This window comes from Drosophila santomea, unplaced genomic scaffold (assembly GCF_016746245.2).
Source record: "Drosophila santomea strain STO CAGO 1482 unplaced genomic scaffold, Prin_Dsan_1.1 Segkk63_quiver_pilon_ctg1_scaf, whole genome shotgun sequence".
Lineage (NCBI taxonomy): Eukaryota > Metazoa > Arthropoda > Insecta > Diptera > Drosophilidae > Drosophila > Drosophila santomea.
Window position 1 is genome coordinate 174651 of NW_025318995.1, and position 21233 is coordinate 195883.

Sequence of the window (21233 nt, forward strand, 5' to 3'; positions counted from 1 at the left end):
CTTTAAAAAAAGCGCTCACGCAAATGTTCTCCGGCTGGGCTTGTCGACTGGTCTTTGCTACCTCTTTCGCGCTGCGTAATCATTATAAATTTAAAAAGAAAAAGAAATCGCGTAAATGTGACATGCTCAAACGTTAACAGAAACACAGAAAAAAAAGGGGTATTGATACACATTGTTCTCACTTGGGGACACCACACTGCAAAATTCTTAGATGAATTCGAGAACGCTTCGAGAACGCCCCAGGAGCCTCAAGGATCCATGTCACGGTAAAAGTGAAACATAAAATTTATTTTAACGCTACAATAAAATATAAATGATACATGCTTTTTCGCTTAACATAATAAAAAATATAAGAATAATGCAAAAATAAAACAGTCTTAATAAAAACAAGAGAAAACGCTATAGTCGAGTTCCCCGACTATCTGATACCCGTTACTCAGCTAGTGGCAACATGAATAAACAAACTTGCGCTGCGCCTATTTCTTTGGAGTCTGTATGCTTAGTGTCAACTTTCTAGCTTTTGTAGTTCCTGAGATCTCAGCGTTCATAAGGACGGAATGACGGACTTGGCAATATCGACTCGGGTATTAGTCCTGATCAAGAATATATATACTTTATATGGTCGGAAACGCTTTCTTCGGCCTGTTACATACTTTTCAATGAATCTAGTATACCCTTTTACTCAACGAGTAACGGGTATAATTATCTTATTTTTTAAAACAACTATGATATTTTCAATGTGGCCAATAAAAAATGCGAAAGCAATGACAATGACATACATAGTTTTGATTGCGAATACAAAAGAAAATTAAATTAATTCAAATAAGACATTCTCAATTTTCTTTTGGGAGAAGAAGAATTAATCCTTTTACTTGGCAAAAATTATCATACCGTAATTTATAACCATATTCAAGTATTGGTGAGACATTGAGTAGTTAGAGACGAATTACTAAATCTTAAAACTTGTCTTCGGCTGCACTCAAGTTTTTCGGTTAAAGCAATAAATTATTTTACCCTTTACTCGTAGAGTAAAAGGGTATACTAGATTCGTTTAAAAGTATGTAACAGGCAGAAGGAAGCGTTTCCGGTCATATAAAGTATATATATTCTTGATCAGGATCAATAGCCGAGTCGATATGGCCATGCCCGTCCGTCTGTCCGTATGAACGTCTAGATCTCAGAAACTACAAAAGCTAGAAAGTTGAGATTAAGCATACTGACTCCAGAGACATAGACGACGCGAAAGTTTGTCGATTAATGTTGCCACGCCTACTCTAACGCCCACAAACCGCATAAAACTGCCACAGCCACACATTTAAAAAATGTGTTATTGGTCATGTAAATTTCTATTGATTTACCAAAAAACTTTTTGCCACGCCCACTCTAACGCCCACAAACCGCCAATAACTGTCAGTGTTTAAGACTCTCCTTCGCCCTTCCACTAGCTGAGTAACGAGTATCAGTTAATCGGGGCACTCGAATATAGCGTTCTCTCTTGTTTTTCTTTAATTCGTGGATGAATTTATAAATGATGAGTAGAGTCATATCAAGAAAATCAAATTTTTGCTCACCATACTTAGGTTCAGCTGCGGTCCTCGAAGAAAGCGCATTTCTGAAAATGCTGTGAAAAAATCCCCGACAATTTTGGGGCACTGAATTGGCACTTTTTTTTTTTATTTTATATGAAACAATTAATAAGAAAAATCCGCGATAGACACACAAAAAAAATCACTCAAACCAAACCACTCAATTTCTCTCACTCACTTTGCCTCAACTCATCATTTACACTCATCTCTACATGATGATTCTTACGAAACTAAAAAAATTCATAAACTATACACTTAACCAAATAAATTTGTCCTGCTTTTTCCTTTAAATTTTACCTGGCTCTAACCTTTCTCCCATTAACATCTTTAACTTTTAGAACGCGGTTAACATTTTTCGCAAATTTTTTTTTTTGGTTCACCTTTTTTTCCCATTTATGGCTCAAGAGAGATATTTGAGTGGGGCTTTAAAAAATATATAACATGTGTATTCTAAATGATTTTGGGTCCCGAGGACACTTTTCCGTTGATTCGGCGATTAAATCATATTGCCAATTTAGGCACAGAAACGACAGCGACGGAGCAGATCGGCTCAATGCGGCGGCTTCGCTACAACTCCATTGCTCTGCGAAAAAATCAAACGGCAACGGTATATTGAGCATTTTCTCTTGTAGTTTTTGGAACTCCGTCCCGCTGTAGCTAGAATCTCCACTCCAATTTGGTAAATGCTTTATCTTTGAACTGTTTACCAATGGCCGAGCCATATAGGGCTCAACGCGGTTGCTTAGGTTTTAGGTTTTCCTACTTCATTTCCTTCCTACCACATTTTACCCCAAAACCTCCCTCCTAGATGGCTCCCCCAGACCACGATATTGGGCCAACTATAAGCGCTACAGCGCTTAGAATAACGGCAACAACAACAAAGGTATTTCGCTGCGAAATAGTTCGTCGACAACTATGCTAAGTAATCAAGAAACGATCGCATCAAAGCGACCGACGCTGCCGGCTCATATGTATTGCAGAGAAAAACACGAGAGAGTACTGTCAATGCTACGTGACGTTGCTCGGCTTATCACGGAGAGATGCCTTCAGAACTTCTAAGAAAAACACCTCGTGTTCAATAACAAACAGAGTAGTTGGAGTTGTTATACCCGTTACTCGTAGAGTAAAAAGGTATACTAGATTCGTTGAAAAGTATGTAACAGGCAGACGGAAGCGTTTCCGACCATATAAAGTATATATATTCTTGATCAGGATCAATAGCCGAGTCGATCTGGCCATGTCCGTCTGTCCGTCCGTCAGTCCGTCCGTATGAACGCTGTGATCTCAAGAACTACAAAAGCTAGAAAGTTGAGATTAAGCATACAGACTCCAGAGACATAGAAGCAGCGCAAGTTTGCCGATTCATGTTGCCACGCCCACTCTAACGCCCAAAAACCGCCCAAAACTGCCACGCCCACACTTTTGAAAAATGTTTTGATATTTTTTCAGTTTTGTATTGGTCTTGTTAATTTCTATCGATTTGCAAAAAAAATTTTGGCCACGCCCACTCTAACGCCCATAAACCGCCCAAAGCTGCCACGCCCACACTTTTAAAAAATGTTCTGATATTTTTTCATTTTTGTATTAGTCTTGTAAATTTCTATCAATTTGCCAACAAAAATTTTGCCACGCTCACTCTAACGCCCACAAATCGCCAAAAACTGTTGAAGACTCTCCTTCGCACTTCCACTAGCTGAGTAACGGGTATTAGATAGTCGGGGAACTCGACTATAGCGTTCTCTCTTGTTTTATTCTGTAAAATATACATAGGTTGAACTTAACCTGAATTGCAGTCTCAATCTTACATTCCGCAGTTTCTCTTCCCTCTCAATGTGATAGCAAAATCGGAGTGATTTAGCCCGCCGAAATTAAGCTTGTCTTCACCCGATTTAGTGTGCCCTAATACGTAAACATCCAAAATCCTGACACAAAATACTCCAAGTTCTGGCGGCTCTAAATTGAAAGTTCACTAACTCACGATAGCCCTAAACCGTTCCGCGACATCCCCACCCCGGTAAAGGACTCGCGTTCACCACGTCCAGGACAGCTAGCTTCGAAGCGGGAGGCATTGTCGTCTTGGTTCGATCGTTAGTCCGCACCGCCGCTCGACGAGGGATTCCATCTCTCCCGGTGAACACCTCTTCCACGACGCCTCGTTTCCACTTCACATATGAACACCAGATCTCCTCGACGAATGGGCTCGACGTGCTTGCACCATCTCTCCCTGCGCACAAGTGTAGGCATGTACTCATGCACCCATCTCTTCCAGAAGCGATCCCGCATCATTCTTGCTATGCGCCACTGCTTCCTGTTAGCTCATCTGTTGGACTCCAGTCCATCATCTTTGGGAAGATCCGGAACATCGGGTACTCCTTTCAATAAATCGTTCGGTGTCAGTGGAGCCTCCTGATCCACCGTCACTGGGAGATGAGTGAGCGGACGAGAGTTCACTATGCTCTCCGCCTCAATCAACAGGTTCTCCAGTACGTGCCCTTTGGGCGCGATCTCCTTCATTGTGTGCGCCAGAACCTTCTTCACGCACTGCACCATCCTTTCCCAAGCGCCACCCTCAGCTGGGTTCGCCGGGCAATTAAAGATCCACTCAATTCTTTTGGACGACAGCTCGTCCTGGATCCTTGCAGGCTCAAATACTTCGCTGAACTTCCTGAACTTCTTCTATCGGCTCCAACGTAGTTCTTCCCATTGTCGCTCCTTATCCTGACCACCGGTCCACGGCGGCTCATGAATTTCCTCATGGCGATTATACAGGAATCTGTAGACAAATCGTGGGCCATCTCCAAGTGGATAGCCCTTGTGGTTAGACACGTAAACAATGCCACCCACCCTTTCTCCGTGTGACGTCCAACAGTCACAAATAGCGGTCCAAAATAATCCAGGCCGGTATACTTGAATGGCCATCCGTTGGCCTCCAGCCGGTCCTCTGGCAGGGGACCCACCTCCGGCTGTGCAGGTCGCGCCTTCCGTAGCTTGCATACATTGCTGTTACTCATCACCTTCCGTAGCAGCCTCCGTAAGTTCGTAATCCAGAACTTCTGCCGGGTCGCTTCAATAGTTGCCTCCACATTTTGGTGGCACATCCTCTCGTGGTAATGCTGCATAATCATCTCCGCCAGTGCCTCCTCGTGAGACAGTATGATCGGCCGTCGCGCGCTGTATGGCACACACGCCGCGTCGTCGATCCTCCCGCTGGCTCGCATTACTCCGTCCTCGTCGAAGTGTGGTGACAACCCATTCAGTCGGCTGCCTTTGGCGGCCTTTCCTTGGCTGTCTTTAGCAAACGCTTCTCCCTGCGATTGCCTTATCAGTGCGCGCTCGGCCTCCGCGCACTCCATCGACGTCAGTCCGTGATCCTCTCGATCAGAGCGTAGTCCACGGCACCGTCGAATAAATTTGAGCACCCATGCGGTGCTCCTCACCAATCGGTTGTAGCTCGAAAATCTCTGTAACGATATAAAGTTCGCCATGACCAGGGAAAACTCACATTTCATCTCCTCTTCATCTGGCGTCGGGGGATTTCACTCCTAGCGCGATCTCGGCCAGCTTTCTTCCGGTCCTCGTAAGAATGGAGGACCACTTAGCCACCGCGAACCAATACTCAGGTCCACGTCCTTGTGCGGCCTGGTTGCGTCATCTGCCACGTTTTCGGCAGACGGAATCCATCTCCATTGGGACGCCTTCGTGGATTCTAAGATCTCCGCCATTCGGTTTCCGACGAATTGCTTGTATCTCCGGTGGGTGCTGCTTATCCAGTGCAGCACAGTCTTAGAATCCGTCCATAGCACACTGCTGCTGATCTCCACACCGTGCTCTTGCCTGACGGTGTCCATTAGTCTCGTACCCAATACTGCTGCTTGAAGTTCCAGTCGCGGGATTGACATAGTCCTCATCGGAGCGCACTTCGTTTTCGAACATATGAAGTGCGCCTGTACTCTCCGCTTGCGTAGGTGGCCCGCCAATAGGCCGCTGCTGCGAACGCCGACTGGCTGGAATCCACAAAGATGTGCAGCTGTAGTGTCCGCACTCATCCAGCGCCGAAATAGTAGCGTGGACATCGAAGCTCCTCAATCCTGTTCATTCCTTGCCGCCAGCTCTCAAAGGCTGCTGCTAACGTGTCTGGTAACGGCTCGTCCCAGCCGACTCCTCTCCGCCAAATCTCTCGCATTAGTATTTTAGCGGTCAAAAAGCAGCTCAAAAATCCAATCGGGTCGAACGTAGACATGACCAGGCTTAGGAACTACCTCATCGTGGGGACGCATTCCCTAGTCATCACATTCCTTGGGACTAGATGGTATTTGACGCCGAACTTGAAGTCATTTGTAGCTTCGGTCCATCTGACGCTAGCGATGGATTCAAGTGGGTTCAACGCTCTGACCACACTTGCCGAACTGGAAGTAAATTGACACAAATCAAACCCAGCTTCTGCATAACTCTCACCCGTGACGAAACGGCGATAGCTTCTTCTTCATTGGGGAAACTGTCGACGTAGTCATCCATGTAGTGATACTCGTTGATCGCCAGGACTGCTCGCGGATCCGTGCTGCTATACTGCGAAGCATTCACGGTCTTCACATAATCCGCCGAGCAGGGTGAGCAGGCCGCTCCGAATGTCATCACCTGCATCTCATATATGTATGTCGGGCTCCCGACGATCTTCTCCGTTCCTCCATAGGAACCTCTGGGCACATCTATCTTTTGGCTGCATCAATACCTGATGAAACATCTCCTTGATGTCTGCACAAACCCCAACTGCTCCTTCCCGGAAATGGAAGAGTACCGCTGGGAGGGGCTTGTTGCTTTTTGGGCCTTTTATCAGCGCTGAATTCAGGGACACTACGTTCACCTTGGCAGCCGCGTCGAAGACCAGCCAGATTTTTCCAGGCTTGTTTGGGTTCTCCATCCCGAAGTGCGGCAGGTACCAAACCTTGCCTTCCTGGGACTTCTGGGCTTCTTGGGGCTCCAGTCGTCGTGCGTAGCCCTTCTTGACGTAATCGTCCATAATTCCATTGTAGGCCCGCGCGAAGTCCACATCGCGCCTCATTTTCCGTTCAATGTTGACAAGTCTGTTGAGTGCCATACTGTAGCTCTCTGGCAGTCTCACCTCGTCGTCTCTCCATAGCAGCCCGGTCTCATATCGTCGGCCTACTCGCTTGGTCGTCTCCTCCAGGATACTCAGGGCCCGCGGGTCGCCGTCATCTGCGACTGACGGCGCCAGCTCCACTCCGCCAGCTGCGACTTGCTGTGCCGGCTTCACTCCGAAATTCTTGATCTCAAAATAATCGCTGACTATCTTCTCCAGAAGATTATCCTGTGGCACGGCTAGGAGACACGATCTCTGAAGCGGTGAACTTGACTTTCCTTTCACCGGTCCATATACCACCCATCGAAGTGCGGTGGCTGCATATGGCCCTCCAGATCCATAGCTTCTGGTTCTAAGGAGTATTCCTAGGTGCGCATGATACAATCCAATTAGGATCCTTGGCGCCGCATTGTTGTACGGCTTTAAAGGCAGGCGGGCACTCGCCCTCACTGCATTTACATCTTCCCGACGCAAGACTCCAGACTTACTGAGAAGAGAGTTTGGAGAGTCAGCAGGCTCAAAGGCAAATAACGGGACACATCGAACTTTGGACGTGGCCAACGGTAAAATCGTGGACTTTGGATCCGGAGACGGGAGACCAAAGGGGTGAACCGTTAGAGGAGGCCTATATAAACAGGCCGAGCGCTGGAAGCGGGACAGTCAGTCGAGGAGAACAAATGTACGAGTCAACAACGTGAGAACGAAGTCAGTAGAGGAGCTACAGCAGTGTTCGTCAACAAGGAGCAAGATCGCTGCACCAATACGTTCGTGACGAGAAGGTCTACGAATTGCGACGAAGAACGAGTAGACCAGAAGCGCCCAACAGGCGAAGCCAAACCAAGGAGGGCACAGGTTAAGCGGCAGGAGTTGTGGTGTAGACCCGGAGAACTCTGTAGGAGACCGCGAACTTGAAGCAGGCGATCGCCTAGGTGTGTCCGTGCGATCCAAACAGACGTGATACCGGCGCCACCAGTCCGAACCAGACGTGGGGTTGACGTGTTGCTGTTCCACAGGCGTTTGCCTTGGGGATCACAGCCGTTAGCTGCCGTGAGTCTGCGTAAGACAACAACTCTCAGCCCAAGCGACGAGCGCCCAACAACGAAGGTCTGCCACATTCAGGACGACAGGAGCGGCGAGACAGCGGAACGAGGCCGGTGGACAATCCATCCAGCACCAAGGCCGGATAATCAGATTCCTTTGTAAGTCCAAGCACAAATAAAGATCCAAGAACGAAACTGCGAGTGTTATTACTGGTAACCGGGTGATCACGTTATTCTGTAAATTTGGTGGGACGAACGCACAAACTCTACTGAGCTAGCCGCACGTATTCCGTAGCGAGCAGACAAACAAAATCAGTTCGTTACACCATCCTCGTGCGCTCCTTGACGAACTTTCCGCCAAACCATTGCACGTTCAGTTGTCGACTCTCACCTATCAGGTTCAGGCTGCGGATAAGTTCGTCGTCGATGAGCGTGACAGACGATCCTTCATCCAGCAGTGCTTAGGTGTCGAACTGCTATTCTTCCCGTACAACGTAACGGGCAAAATCCGGAATTGCAGGTGCCCTCCATCCGAATCGACACAACTCAAGTTCCGATGCGATAATTCCTAGGGATCGCATGTCAATCGCCTCTCAACCTCCTCACGTCTCGCGTCTATAACTGCAGCTGACGTAGGCAGGCTCTTCTCTTTGGAATCCACTGACTGTGGCAATCGTATCTGTCGGTTGCTATCTCTGTACAGCTGCCGGTCTTGGCTGCTCCGCTGATCCCTCCTGCGGTCTCCATCTGCTACTGGCGTCCGTCCGGCATTTGCGGCCCTTCTTGCAGAGCCGAGCCATATGTCCATACTCCAGACACGAAAAACATAAGCTCAATTTTTTTACGGACTCGATCCGCGTTGCCATAGAAGCGTGGTTGAATTCCTTGCAGTCCTTGATCTCTGTTGTCCCTCACACAAGGAGCAACGTCTGGGGCGGTCTGCATACCGCTCCTCCTCTCTAGCACTATTCGCGTGCAATACCCTTCGCTTCGGGTGCTCCTTGATTCCGACGTCCGTGACAGTGCACACCAATTTAGCGAATTCATGAAGCCACTCGCTTAGGTGCACCACTGTCGGATACGGCTGTATCGTAGCCGCGTGCTTCGCCCAGTCTAACCTCTTACTCACAGGCAACTTGGCAATCAGCTCCTCCATTAGGGTTGGGTTCCCTAAGTGCTGGCTGCCGCTCGTGGTTGACTTCAGGAACGCTGGCAGGTTGCTCACCCTTGTGGCGAACGGCACGATCCTTGCGATGTTGTCCTCCTGAATTGGCTGCACATCGCGCACGCTCTCCAGTTGGCTACGGATCAGTAGCTCCGGACGTCCATACCGGAATCGTAGCTGCTCCATAACAGCTTGCACGTTGCTGGGGTGGATGAACAGCGAGTTCACTGCAGCTCGAGCCTCGCTCTTCAGGGCTTTCACTAGCCTCTGATTGTTCTCCAATTCTGTACACTGGTAAGCTGCCGTTGTCTCCGTGAACGCGCACAGGAATATTGGCCATTCCTCTGGCTGACCCTCAAACTCTGGAAGATCAGGCAGTCTGCGTGGCGTCCACCCATGTATGCTCGTCGTCGCCGTCGCGGCAAAATTGTGTGTTGGCTCCCGTGGCGGATGAACATAACCTCGTTCAGGCTGCGCCGTGGCGGTAACACAAAATGGCGGAGAATAGCTCACTGTTGTTGTTGTACAACTTCGTGTGATAGGTTGCCCATTTGCCCAATGGCCCCCGAGCGTAGGCGCCAAAATTGCACTCAATTGTGGCGGCAGACTTGCACTCAATTAAGCCGGCAACTGCGCATCCATTGGTGGCGTCACTCCAAGCTTCGGTTGCAGGTTGTCACTCGACATCTGCCTGGGCAGGTTCTCACTCGAACCCTGCCGTGGTGCTGCTCTCAGACATGGCACCATTTCACTCAAACATGGCGGTGTATTCGCCGCACCGCTCACTCCGACGCCGCGTGCCCCGATTCCAACGGGATCTCTGGCGGCCTCTGCGTGTCCTTCACTCGCCCTTGCCTTCACCAGCTCCGACTCTAGGTGTGCGATCCTTTCCATTAGGGCCGCCACTTGTACAGTCGTTGAGTCCGTAAGCTGCCCCGTTGCTGCGGGCTGCAGGTTTCTTGCCGCTTTCCTGGCGGCTGTTCCACTTTCCTTCGGAGTCTGTGGCCGCTGCCGATCACCAGCCACACTCGCAGAGCTGGCCGAGTTGCGGGAACTCCCGACATATCCAGTCTGGGGCTCCGCCGGGGCGAATGCTTGGTAGGCATCATCTCGCAGACTGCGAATAAAAGAAAATGACGCCACTCGGCTTATCACGGGGAGATGCCTTCAAAACATCCAAGAAAAACACCTCGTGTTCGATAACAAACAGAGTAGTTGTAGTTGTTTTATTCTGTGGAATATACATAGGTTGAACTTAACCTGAAATACAGTCTCAATCTTACATACCGCAGTTTCTCTTCCCTCTCAATGTGATAGCAAAAACGAAGTGATTTAGCCCGCCGAAATTAAGCTTGGCTTCACCCGAATTAGTGTGCCCTAATACGTAAACATCCAAAATCTTGACACAAAATATCTCTAAGTTCTGGCGGCTCTAAATTGAAACTTCACTAACTATTGATAGCACTAAACCGTTCCGCGACACTACGGCTGCGGCTTTACATTATAATAGGAATACATTATAAGAAATCATAAGGACCAGACAGACACATAAGGATCACCAGACACAACTTCATGACCGCTCTACAAATGATACCGGATACGCCCTTAACTCAGCCACTCGAGGTACGTCATCCTTTTCTAGAATAAGACCGACTACGACCCAGTAACCAACAAATTGGAGAAAGATTCTTGTCCTTGACCAGTACCAATTCATCTATGCGAAGAAGTCGACTTGTTGAGCGCCATTTGGAGCGTTATCACAGCAGGGTTAGGTATTCCTTATGCCAACGAACCCAAAACATCTGCTGAAGGTGTGTTACTTTCTGCTGAAGGTGTGTTACTTTCTGCCATTCGTCTAAACGATTGTAGTTCATAACAGTCCAGTCAGGCTTCACAAGCGTCTCAGCGGGTCCGCAAAAAAAAATGAGCGTGGGAGTCATAACGTTATGGTAGCCTGGGTTTTCTGAAATTGATACTAAAGACCAAGAATTAACGATTCCAGAAATTTGACAGACGAGGGCACGCGGCTCCTCAAATTCTGCCTTACGGAATTCATAAGTTGAGACAACAACAATACCACCGAAAGCTCCAGCTTTAGTACCGTCAATGTTTTTAAAGGAGCTGCTCTAAACTTCGTGTACTTAGAAACAATGTACACGCAAGCTCCGTACGCTTCCATGCTGGCATCACAGAATCCATGAACTTCTGCGGTACCCTTTGGATCTAGTACCAATCTGGGAAAGGTTAAACGGCTTACACACACAATTTAGCTGCTGATGTCGATCCAGGTCGATTGCAAGTCTAAAGGAAAACTTTCGTCCCAGTTCAGTTTAGCCTTCCACAATGCTGCAAGAAAATTCTGCATTTAGCAACTTAAGGTCAGATAACATCAAGACGGTCGTAGATATGAGCAATTGTCGATAAGATAGAACTCTTAATAGGTTTTTTAGATTGAGGCAGAGACAAGGACGAAAATAATAAATTATCAGTAAATGGATTCCATGCAAGACCAAGGTTCTCGGTTATGTCACTCCCGTCATCAAACTGCAGAAACTGCTCTTTGTCTTCTTCAGCAACGCCTTCTAGAATAGTTTAAAGGTCCTGCTAGGAGCACCTTATTAAGAGATTGACCAGACGAAGTGATAGTCGATCCATCAAAGACCACGCGAGGCTTAGTCCTTGTACAATCCTCCTTCAAAATACAATGATGCGGCAGAAAATACCTGCACGAAGAAATATCCGCAGAGTTAACAAGAGACATGTGATTAAAGCTTAGATATTCATGAATAAAGGCCGAATATTGTTCTCTGAGGCGAGGCTGCCGCTCTGGTTTGCGCTCCAGACTTAAAAATCTACGGTGAGCTTGTGGACTTGGATTTAAATGGCATATGCACAGAGTATTCACCTGTAGGTAATTGGGTGTAAGTGTCAACAAAACATCTCTCTTGGTTTTAGCACAAACTGCTTTATAAAAGTTCTCTAGTTCCCAGAACCCGCGAACAACCTCATCCAGACTATCATCACTTTGATTATCTAAGACATAATTGGCAATCAACGTAGAGGTATTAAAATCAGCAAGTCTATACGCCAAGGCTTGGTGAAACCAGGATCCGTTAACCGAGTGGAGAACGATTTTCAGCGTCGAGTTAAATTGTTGCACAGCTTTATTCGCTGCAACCTGCTGCCAAGGCTCTAAAGTTTTTTTTTTTTGAAAAATTTGTATTTTGCCTTTTTCATATGTTTTGGTTAAAACAAATTCTCACTTACGTGGGCGACGAAGGCTTTTGGTTTTTCTTTTAAAATTTTCACTGGTAAAATTTGATTTTGCACTTTGGGTTAGGAACTTTTCCAATCACGTGCATATAAAAAATTTTCTTTTTTTTGAATTTTCGCTTTGACGATCAAAATAGAAAAGATCGCTCTAAGAAAAAAAGCTACGGCTAAACCACACTGGGTGTGCTTTTTTCCCGTCAGATAATGCACCAAAGTGCAGTTTTATGGCCTTATCTTATCTTAAAGGCCCCCCGGTACAATCTGACCAGGGTATTTCTCAAAGATACCCTAGACAGATACCGCCTGAAGCACTATCACTGTCATATATCCTTCGCGTGATAGTTTCCCAGCGTTCGGCCCTGCATATCTTCCAGCTCATAGTAAGAATTTCCTATTTTTTTTCTTACTCGAGACTTTACAAAGGACGGACCAAATTTCGAGTTGTAACCAGTCGCATAGCAACTTTGTTTCAAATTGCGTCTGAAAACTTCTTGACCTTCTACAAAGTTCCCCTCTCGTGATCTCAAATCGTATCGCTTTTCGTTTAGCTCATGCGCCTTTTGCATATGCTTTCCAGCGTCTGCACGAACTATTTCGAATGTGTCTGGGCTATTAAACACCAACGATCGGTCGTCTAGCCTATTGAGCTGCCTGACGTCACCATATGTTGACCGAAAATCATATAATAAAGGGTTGTGCCAATGCTCGAATGTTTTGAAGAGCGCAATGCACAAGAAATTTTACTCAAGTGGTCTTCCCAGTTTTTCTGATCGGGATTCACATAAGCCCGAATGGCTGAGATAACAGAACGATTGACTCGCTCATAGGCATTCGCTTGAGGCGAATGCGTTATGCGTTATGTCGTACTGCTTCATAAGCTTTTGGAACGCATTAGACCGTAATTGCGAACCGTTATTTGAAACTATTGTTTCCGGCACACCGAACGTCTTAAAAAGATCGCCTTCGAGGTACTTTATCACCACGTCAGCGTTAATCCTTATAACGGCTTTAAAAAAGACAAACTTTGAAAAATGATCTAACACAATAAATAAATTTATACGAGGGTCGTTTGATAAGTCCGTGACTTTTTGAATAAAATATATTTTTTTCGTCAAAGAAGCGTTTTATTTCTCAACATAATCTCCTTTTAGCTCTATACATTTAGTCCAGCGTTTTTCCAATTTTTTTATTCCTTCCAAATAATAGGTTTTCTCAAGGCCCTCAAAATAGTCGTTTGTTTCTGTGATGACCTCTTCATTTGACCCGAATCTCTTACCGCCGAGCCATTTCTTCATGTTTGGAAACAAAAAATAGTCACAGGGGGCTAAATCTGGAGAATATGCTGGATGGGGTAGCAGTTCGTAGCCCAATTTATGAAATTTTGCCATGCTGACTACACACGTGTGCACCCGTGCATTGTCCTGATGGAACAGCACTTTTTTTTTCGCCAAATGCGGTCGTTTCTGCTTCAAATCAATATCGAATCTGTCCAAAAGCTCTGAATAATATTCGCCGGTGATCGTTTTACCCTTTTCAAGGTAATCGATGTGAATGATACCTTGTGCATCCCAAAAAACTGTGGCCATGACCTTGTTGGCCGACAGACCCACCTTGGCCTTCTTTGGTGCACGTTCACCCGGAGAAACCCACTGTCTTGATTGTTCTTTGGTCTCTGGTGTGGTGTGGTGGATCCATGTTTCGTCTACGGTAACGAAACGGCGCAAAAATTCGTTTGGATTGCGGTTGAACATCGCCAAACACTCCTTTGAAATGGTCACACGGTTGCGCTTATGGTCGTGTGTGAGCAATCGCGGCACCCATCGCGCGGAAAGCTTTTTCATGTCCAAATATTCATGTAAAATGTGATGTACCCGTTCAGTTGAGATGCCTACAGCCTCAGCTACCTCACGCACTTTCATTCTCCGATCATCCAATATCATTCCATGGATTTTGTCGACGATTTCTGGCATGACGACCTCTTTTGGGCGACCTGAACGTTCGGCATCACTTGTACTGGTACGACCACAACGGAACTCAGTAAACCATTTCTTAACCATTGAAATTGATGGTGCAGAGTCCCCATAATATTTATCAAGTCTTTCCTTGGTTTCGGTGATGGATTTTTTACGCAAAAAATAATGCTTAATTAGCACACGAAATTCACTTTTTTCCATTTTCGTTAAAATTCACGAGATCGTCTGCTTTCAATGCCTATAAAACGCAAACCAAAAAACGCAGCTTTCTCAAAATTTTACAGTCAGCTGTTAATCGATAACTGCTGACAGGAGCAGTGTTGTATTTAGAGCAGGTGCGCGGCAAATACAAAAAGTCACGGACTTATCAAACGACCCTCGTATAATTCCTGATATCGGGTACTAAACCAGGCCAAAAGTAGTATCGTCTTACTCGCTCAATAGTTTTATGGATGCATCCATGCGAGGCCAACAGGCCTCGTGCTTGCGAGATACAGGAGCTTTAGTGAGGTGAGGTTTCAACTCTTCAAAGGCTTTTATTGCGTTCTCGGTTAAAGAAAATCTTCTTTTGGTTGTCATCAAATCAATTAGGTACGAATTTACGGTACCACCCACACATTCCCATAAATCTTCTCAAGCTCCGAAGGGTTTTAGGGATGGGAAACTGTGTAATCGCCGACACCTTTTTAGGATCAGTTTGAATTCCGCCATCTCCAATTATGTGACCTAAATAACGCACACGCCGCATGCAGAAATGACTTTTCCCAACGTTAAGCGTTAGTCCTGCGCGCTTTATGTGGAGAACAATCTCTCTGAGAACTTATAGATGTCTTTCAAAACTAGAGGAAACTATGAGCAAATCGTCTAAATAGATAAAGACCTCATTCCTGAGTTGGAATGGAACCACATTATCCATCAAACGAGACATGGTGCTGGTAGCGTTGCACAAACCAAATGGCATAACCTTCAACAGGTAAAGTGGCCTACCAGGTACCGTGAAGGCAGTTTTATCGCGGGATTGCTGCTCAAGTGGAACTTGCCAGTAAGCGTCTTTCAAATCTAATCTACTAATATACTAAGCCTTTGGCCACCGGCTCAGTATGCCGCTTATCTGAGGAAGTGGATAAGCGTCCTTTTCAGTTTTCTATTACACAAAGACTAAGCATTCTGTCAATTTCTGCGTACATTTCCTTCTCCACAGCTGGAGAGACCGGAAAATGTCGTTGCTTCACCGGCTTAGTATTGCCTACGTCAATGGAATGCGTTATTAAATTGGTTTTTCCGAAAACGAGGGAAAGCAATTGATCACCAGTTGGAGTTTTGCTTGTTGATCTGTAGTTAAGGCGTGTTGTTTTATCTCCGACTTGGGAACATCTTTATCCTTTAAATTTAATTCGGCGATTTCTAGTTCTTTAGGAAATATGCCCAAAATCCTCCAAAAATCGATTCCAAGTTTTTTTTAAGGGCATAAAATTACAGGTGGCACCTAGAAGAATATTATATTCAAAAAAAAAAACAAGAGAGAACGCTATAGTCGAGTTCCCCGAATATTTGATACCCGTTACTCAGCTTGTGTAAGTGCGAAGGACAGTTTTTGGCGGTTTTTGGGCGTTAGAGTGGGGGTGGCCAAAAGTTTTTTGGCAAATCGATAGAAATTTAAAAGACCAATATAAAAATGAAAAAATATCAAAACATTTTTCAAAAGTGTGGGCGTGGCAGCTTTGGGCGGTTTGTGGGCGTTAGAGTGGGCGTGGCAAAAAGTTTTTTTGCAAATCGATAGAAATTTACAAGACCAATACAAAACTGAAAAAATATCAAAACATTTTTCAAAAGTGTGGGCGTGGCAGCTTTGGGCGGTTTGTGGGCGTTAGAGTGGGCGTGGCAAAAAGTTTTTTTGCAAATCGATAGAAATTTACAAGACCAATACAAAACTGAAAAAATATCAAAACATTTTTCAAAAGTGTGGGCGTGGCAGTTTTGGGCGGTTTTTGGGCGTTAGAGTGGGCGTGGCAACATGAATCGACAAACTTGCGCTGCTTCTATGTCTCTGGAGTACTTAATCTCAACTTTCTAGCTTTTGTAGTTCCTGGGATCTCGACGTTCATACGGACAGACGGACAGACAGACGGACGGACAGACGGACATGGCCAGATCGACTCGGCTACTGATCCTGATCAAGAATATATATACTTTATATGGTCGGAAACGCTTCCTTCTGCCTGTTACATACTTTTCAACGAATCTAGTATACCCTTTTACTCTACGAGTAACGGGTATAATCACCATTGAGGCCAGTGAGACCAGTGAGGGAAGCATAAATTGCCGACCAGGAGGTCTATTTCTGGAGTTCATCAGTCAGCAGCGCCACCGTTAAGCGCAAAAACATGATTTAATTGAATTCACTATATTTACATTATCTACATCTATACATATTCTACTTTACCGCTTCCCACCTGACCGACTGCTTGTTAAGCAGATCGGCAAACAGACAAGCAGATCAGCAAAAGTCATTCCGATCGGAAAAATAAATTCCGACTTATGTTAGGAAATTAATTTAAGTTATTTTGTAAGAGAAATAGTATTCATTTAGGGCAATTCCTTTCTTTTCTTTCCTTCTCCCTTTATCCCATTTTCCTTCCTCTTCCCACATAGGCAAAAGCCCGCCTAAACTGGCGTGAGAAAATAGAATGAACTAAAAAGAAGAAAGAGTACCGCAGTAGGAGAGCGGCTCAAAAGAGCAGATCAAAAAGAAATAGCTCTCTTAGAATTAAAAGGCGGTGTAAGCGGATTTCTCTTTCACAGGCAACCACTTGAAGCGCTTCATCGTGGGAAATCCAGAGTGAGTAATGTAAAAGTTTTTATTTAAAAGAGAAAGCAGCTGCCGGAAGAAAAATCAAATAATTAGCTACTGCGGCACTACTTGTTTTCAAGTCCATTGTTTACCAATAATAAATTAAAAAAAAAGAAATGTAAAATGGAAATGAAAATTGCTCATGTTTAAAATTTACCCTTGCCCCAATATTCGCTTTTCTAAAATCTTAAAAGAATAAAAACAAGAAAAAATTTAAAAATAAAATACACATCCCTATATACCCTACATTTCCTATTCTTAATGCCCTGCCGAGCGTAACTATTCCTTTTTTTAAGCAAACAAAACACTTTACATTTTTACATACATATCTGTTGCGATTATATCTACATGAACGCCACAGTCCAAAAATTCTTTTAGCAATTTAAATCTAGATGTTTAAAATTTGTAAGTTAGGGTAATCAGTTAGGATATGATGTCTAAACCTGTTCTAATTAAAACATTGTCAGTTTTTAAGTTTATTCCATGTTAAAAATTAAATTTTATAATGTTTAAATCCGAGTAAATCTCTCTAGGGGTGCCATGCGGCGTATGTCGTGTAAAATGTAGCATACTTGTAGGAATCACCGGTTATGTCAAATGGTTAGTGGTGACAGCTTAACAGCTGCTGTCGTACGAGTGTGCTGTGTCCTTGTTTGTCCTTAGTCCTGTCGTCCGATAGTCCTTTAGTGTTTCTTGTGGAGATCAATTCCAAGGCACGCGAAATAAATAAGAGTGTGATACGAGATGAGCAAGTAGTCGCGATGTCAAATATTCCCCCCTTTACTCTACCGAGAATTAGTAGCCGGAACCACCGCGTGCTTGATCGCCCAACTGCAATTTACCATCTGCTCGGGAAAGTTATACTCGTAGTTCGCTACAGTGGTAAGGGAAACGTAATGCTTTCGAGTGAAGGCATAGCCGGTAAATTTTTAATTTTCTGATGAAGAAGAGTTAAGTCAGTTTTTGTGCGTAAATCTGGTAATATCTGGTAAATCTGGTGGTGTATCTAGAGCTACCTCAATCTTTAGTCGGTCATTGTTCCCTGATTTCGCTGCGCACTCGAAGTCTTCGGTTTGGGTAGCAACTTCTGCATGCAGCTTTTGAAGTTTTTTGAACAATTTCTACTATCTGGTTTGTAGGTGTTGGTTGCACCACAACCGTAACAAAAAACTCGTTTCTCAGCCAAACAATTTTGGTATCTATGTCCCTCTTGTTCTGTTCCAACAGATTAATGTTAATGCTTCAACTTCGACCGCCTGAGAATCTGAATCGGATTCAACAACGATTTCTTCCTGCCCCAATTCCGAAACTTCCCGTCGAAAAGGTTTACCTTTCATATATCCCTGCGCACTCTTTACATCTTCTAAAAAGATCTCACGTCGACAACAAATGTCTCTTTATGCTGATACGGTTTTAATATCTACATTTATTAGTACATGTCTTATTTCAGGTCTTAAATTGTTTTTGAGGATACGTACAAATTTCTGAGACGATAATGGTTGCTCTAACTGGTCTTGCAGTACGGATATGCTATCAGAGAAGCTATCAAAGTTTTCATTAACTTTCGGTTTCCTACTTCGGATAAGCTCTTCGATATCTGCATCATCCCTTTCTTGACGAAATTGCAAACGCAATGCTGCACACAATGGATCCCATCTAACCTCGTTTACAGACTTGTGGTAGCGCAAATAAATTTCATTGTCCTTACCCTCAAATAGCAGGCTTGCGTTTTTGCACAAAATAGAGAAATTTCCGTCCAAAGTCTGCACGGTAAGGGCTTCTACACGATAAATAAAATGATCGATTGTTAGGAAACCAGTACCTGAGAATTTAAGTTTCCATCCGTTTAAGATGTGGACAACTGTATCAGGACGATTTAGTGGATCTGAATTATGGGATCTATTTGAAAAGGGAGATCCTGCGTTTTGAGCTCGTTGTGTTTCGACTGCTGAGAATGAACCTAACTGCTCTAAAGGGTTTTCTTGTGATCGAGGGTTTTCGTGTGCTCGAGCACTATTTGAAGTTGCCTGAGGAGGTGTGATCATCAGTCTCTGCATGGTGTCCACGACCGTATTTTGTACGATTTCACTCATTTTCTCAGGCAGCGTGGTGAGAAGCCTGCGCTCCATTGTAACCAACGCCATTCATTCATGGCATTCATTGCTTCGCCGGGATTTATTCTATTGCTAGTAGATTTCGCAGCATTCGCTGCCCTATTATCATCGATAGGAACACTGGGAATGTCTACAGGATTGCGGCTTTTGGATTGTCCACGAGTAGTTACTCCTAAGCCTTCAGGCTGACAGACGGCTTTTCATTTGGGACATTTGTTGCTATTTTTAAAATGCACTGCAATGCATTTTCTATGGAAATCGTGCTCACAACATATTGTTCAGAAATTGAATTAATTTGAGTCTCGTATGACGAACATACAGATTTTGGTCGAGCCCCATGTTGCAGATATTTACAACCGTTACTTATAAACTCAAAACTCGAAAACCAAAATCAAAGCGAACAGATTAATTTTTGAAAGGAATCAACAATCAACGATATTATAATTAGCAAATTTTTCTTATTTTGTTATATGAAAATATGAACTCAGTGCATAATGTTTCGCGTATCGTAGGAGATAAACATTTAATTTTTACCATTTTTTCTTGCCGATAAAAGTATAGAAAGAGAAGGGAAATACTCGTTAGTTGCGCGGACAGTGGACTTTCGAAACATACTCATCTGTATTCCAGCTTTCAACATAACTAATAACTAATCAAAATAAAACAATCGAATTTCAAATACGGATAGAGCAATGCTCGGAAGCAACGCAATTATATTCTCAAGTGCTTGATTATTCAAACATTTTAATTGAAGTAAATGACAGATTTTCTGTGCCAATAATGCAGTATCTTATTTTGGGCCGAAAGGTCAACCTAAGTTAGACTTTCTTCCATATTTCAGCAAACTTAGTAATACCTGAGCACTAAAGCATAGCAGAGGAAATTTTTGTCTAAAAACTTTTAATTGTGGACATAATACGACTGATAATCGCTCTTACTGTATTCCAAAGCAAATAAAGGTAACTAGGCAAAAGTTTTTTTTTTTTTTAATGGAATTGAGAAATTGAAAAGAATTTGAAAATGAAGAAGAAGAAAAAAAGGAGAAAATATTTGAATCTATTTATTGATGAGCCTCAAAGAGTAAATCTCAATGAGGCCACATAGTTGGGCGCCACTTTCTTAATTATGTAATAATATTTTACTAACTGTAACGTGCAACGGTATGTGTTTTACGGACGATCTGTACTGGCAGGGCACGTTTTAAATTTCCGGCTCTAGCTCTTCGGCTTTGGGGGTGGAGGTCTTGCTTGCACAGATCTCATACCGGCTACACTAAATTATCATAACTAAGATCACAATGAACGTGCTGCGATATAAACAAGCTAGTTAAGAGAACCGGAAGAGGCTATTTTTTTTATATTTTTTTTCTGCGCGTCAAATTTATTTTTGCTTTTGCCAAAAGCACCGTTGGATTTAAATAAATTCTTTAATCATTATATTTAGTGCACATAACCCTGTTCGCTTCGCGAGTGAATCTCTTTTGATTTCCGCACTATTTCAAACAAATTAAATAATCCTTTGTATGCACATTGTGTGCACCCGCTCTTTTGCTCTCCTACGCAAAATCCAAAGTTCAAAGCGTGCTGAGTGCGAAATTGTACACTTAACAGCTCGCTTGCAAGTTTTAATTTCGTCTGAATCAAGAAAACATGGCGTTTGCGCTGCTCTTTGACAGCTTAATTTTCTAATTAAAACAGCCTTAATTTGGGAGGGGGCATAAACTTTATTTCATGTGAATTTGCCCTTAGCATTGCGGCGACAACAATAAAGGAGGCTGCCAAAAAGTTGGTCGACAACTACGCTTAGCAATCATAAAACAAAAAGTGATATCATTAAAACGACTGCTGCTGCCACCTGATATGCACTGCATAGAAAAAACCGAGAGAGAGCTGTTACAGCAGGGTTACATATTCCTTACGCCAACTAACCCAAAACATCTGCTGAAGGTGACCTACTTCCTGCCATTCGTGTAAACGATTGTAGTTCATAACAGTCAAGTCAGGCTTCACAAGCGTCTCAGCGGGTCCGCAAAAAAGAAAGTAGGTGGGAGTCATAACGTCATGGTAGCCTGGGTTTTCTGAAATTGATACTAAAGACCCGCTCTAGCTCGTCGGCTGGGGTGGTGGTCTTGCT

The 21233-nt window shown here is 44.2% G+C and overlaps 1 protein-coding gene across 1 annotated transcript; it reads right to left on the reverse strand.

Moving 5' to 3' along the window:
- Positions 1-4262: 4262 nt before the first annotated feature.
- Positions 4263-5071, reverse strand: LOC122756599. Its single transcript, XM_044006689.1, has 2 exons — positions 4431-5071; positions 4263-4359 (listed from the first exon to the last, which is right to left on the reverse strand). The coding sequence occupies exons 1-2, from the start codon at positions 5069-5071 to the stop codon at positions 4263-4265; spliced, it is 738 nt and encodes a 245-aa protein (XP_043862624.1).
- Between the last annotated feature and the right edge of the window lie 16162 nt (positions 5072-21233).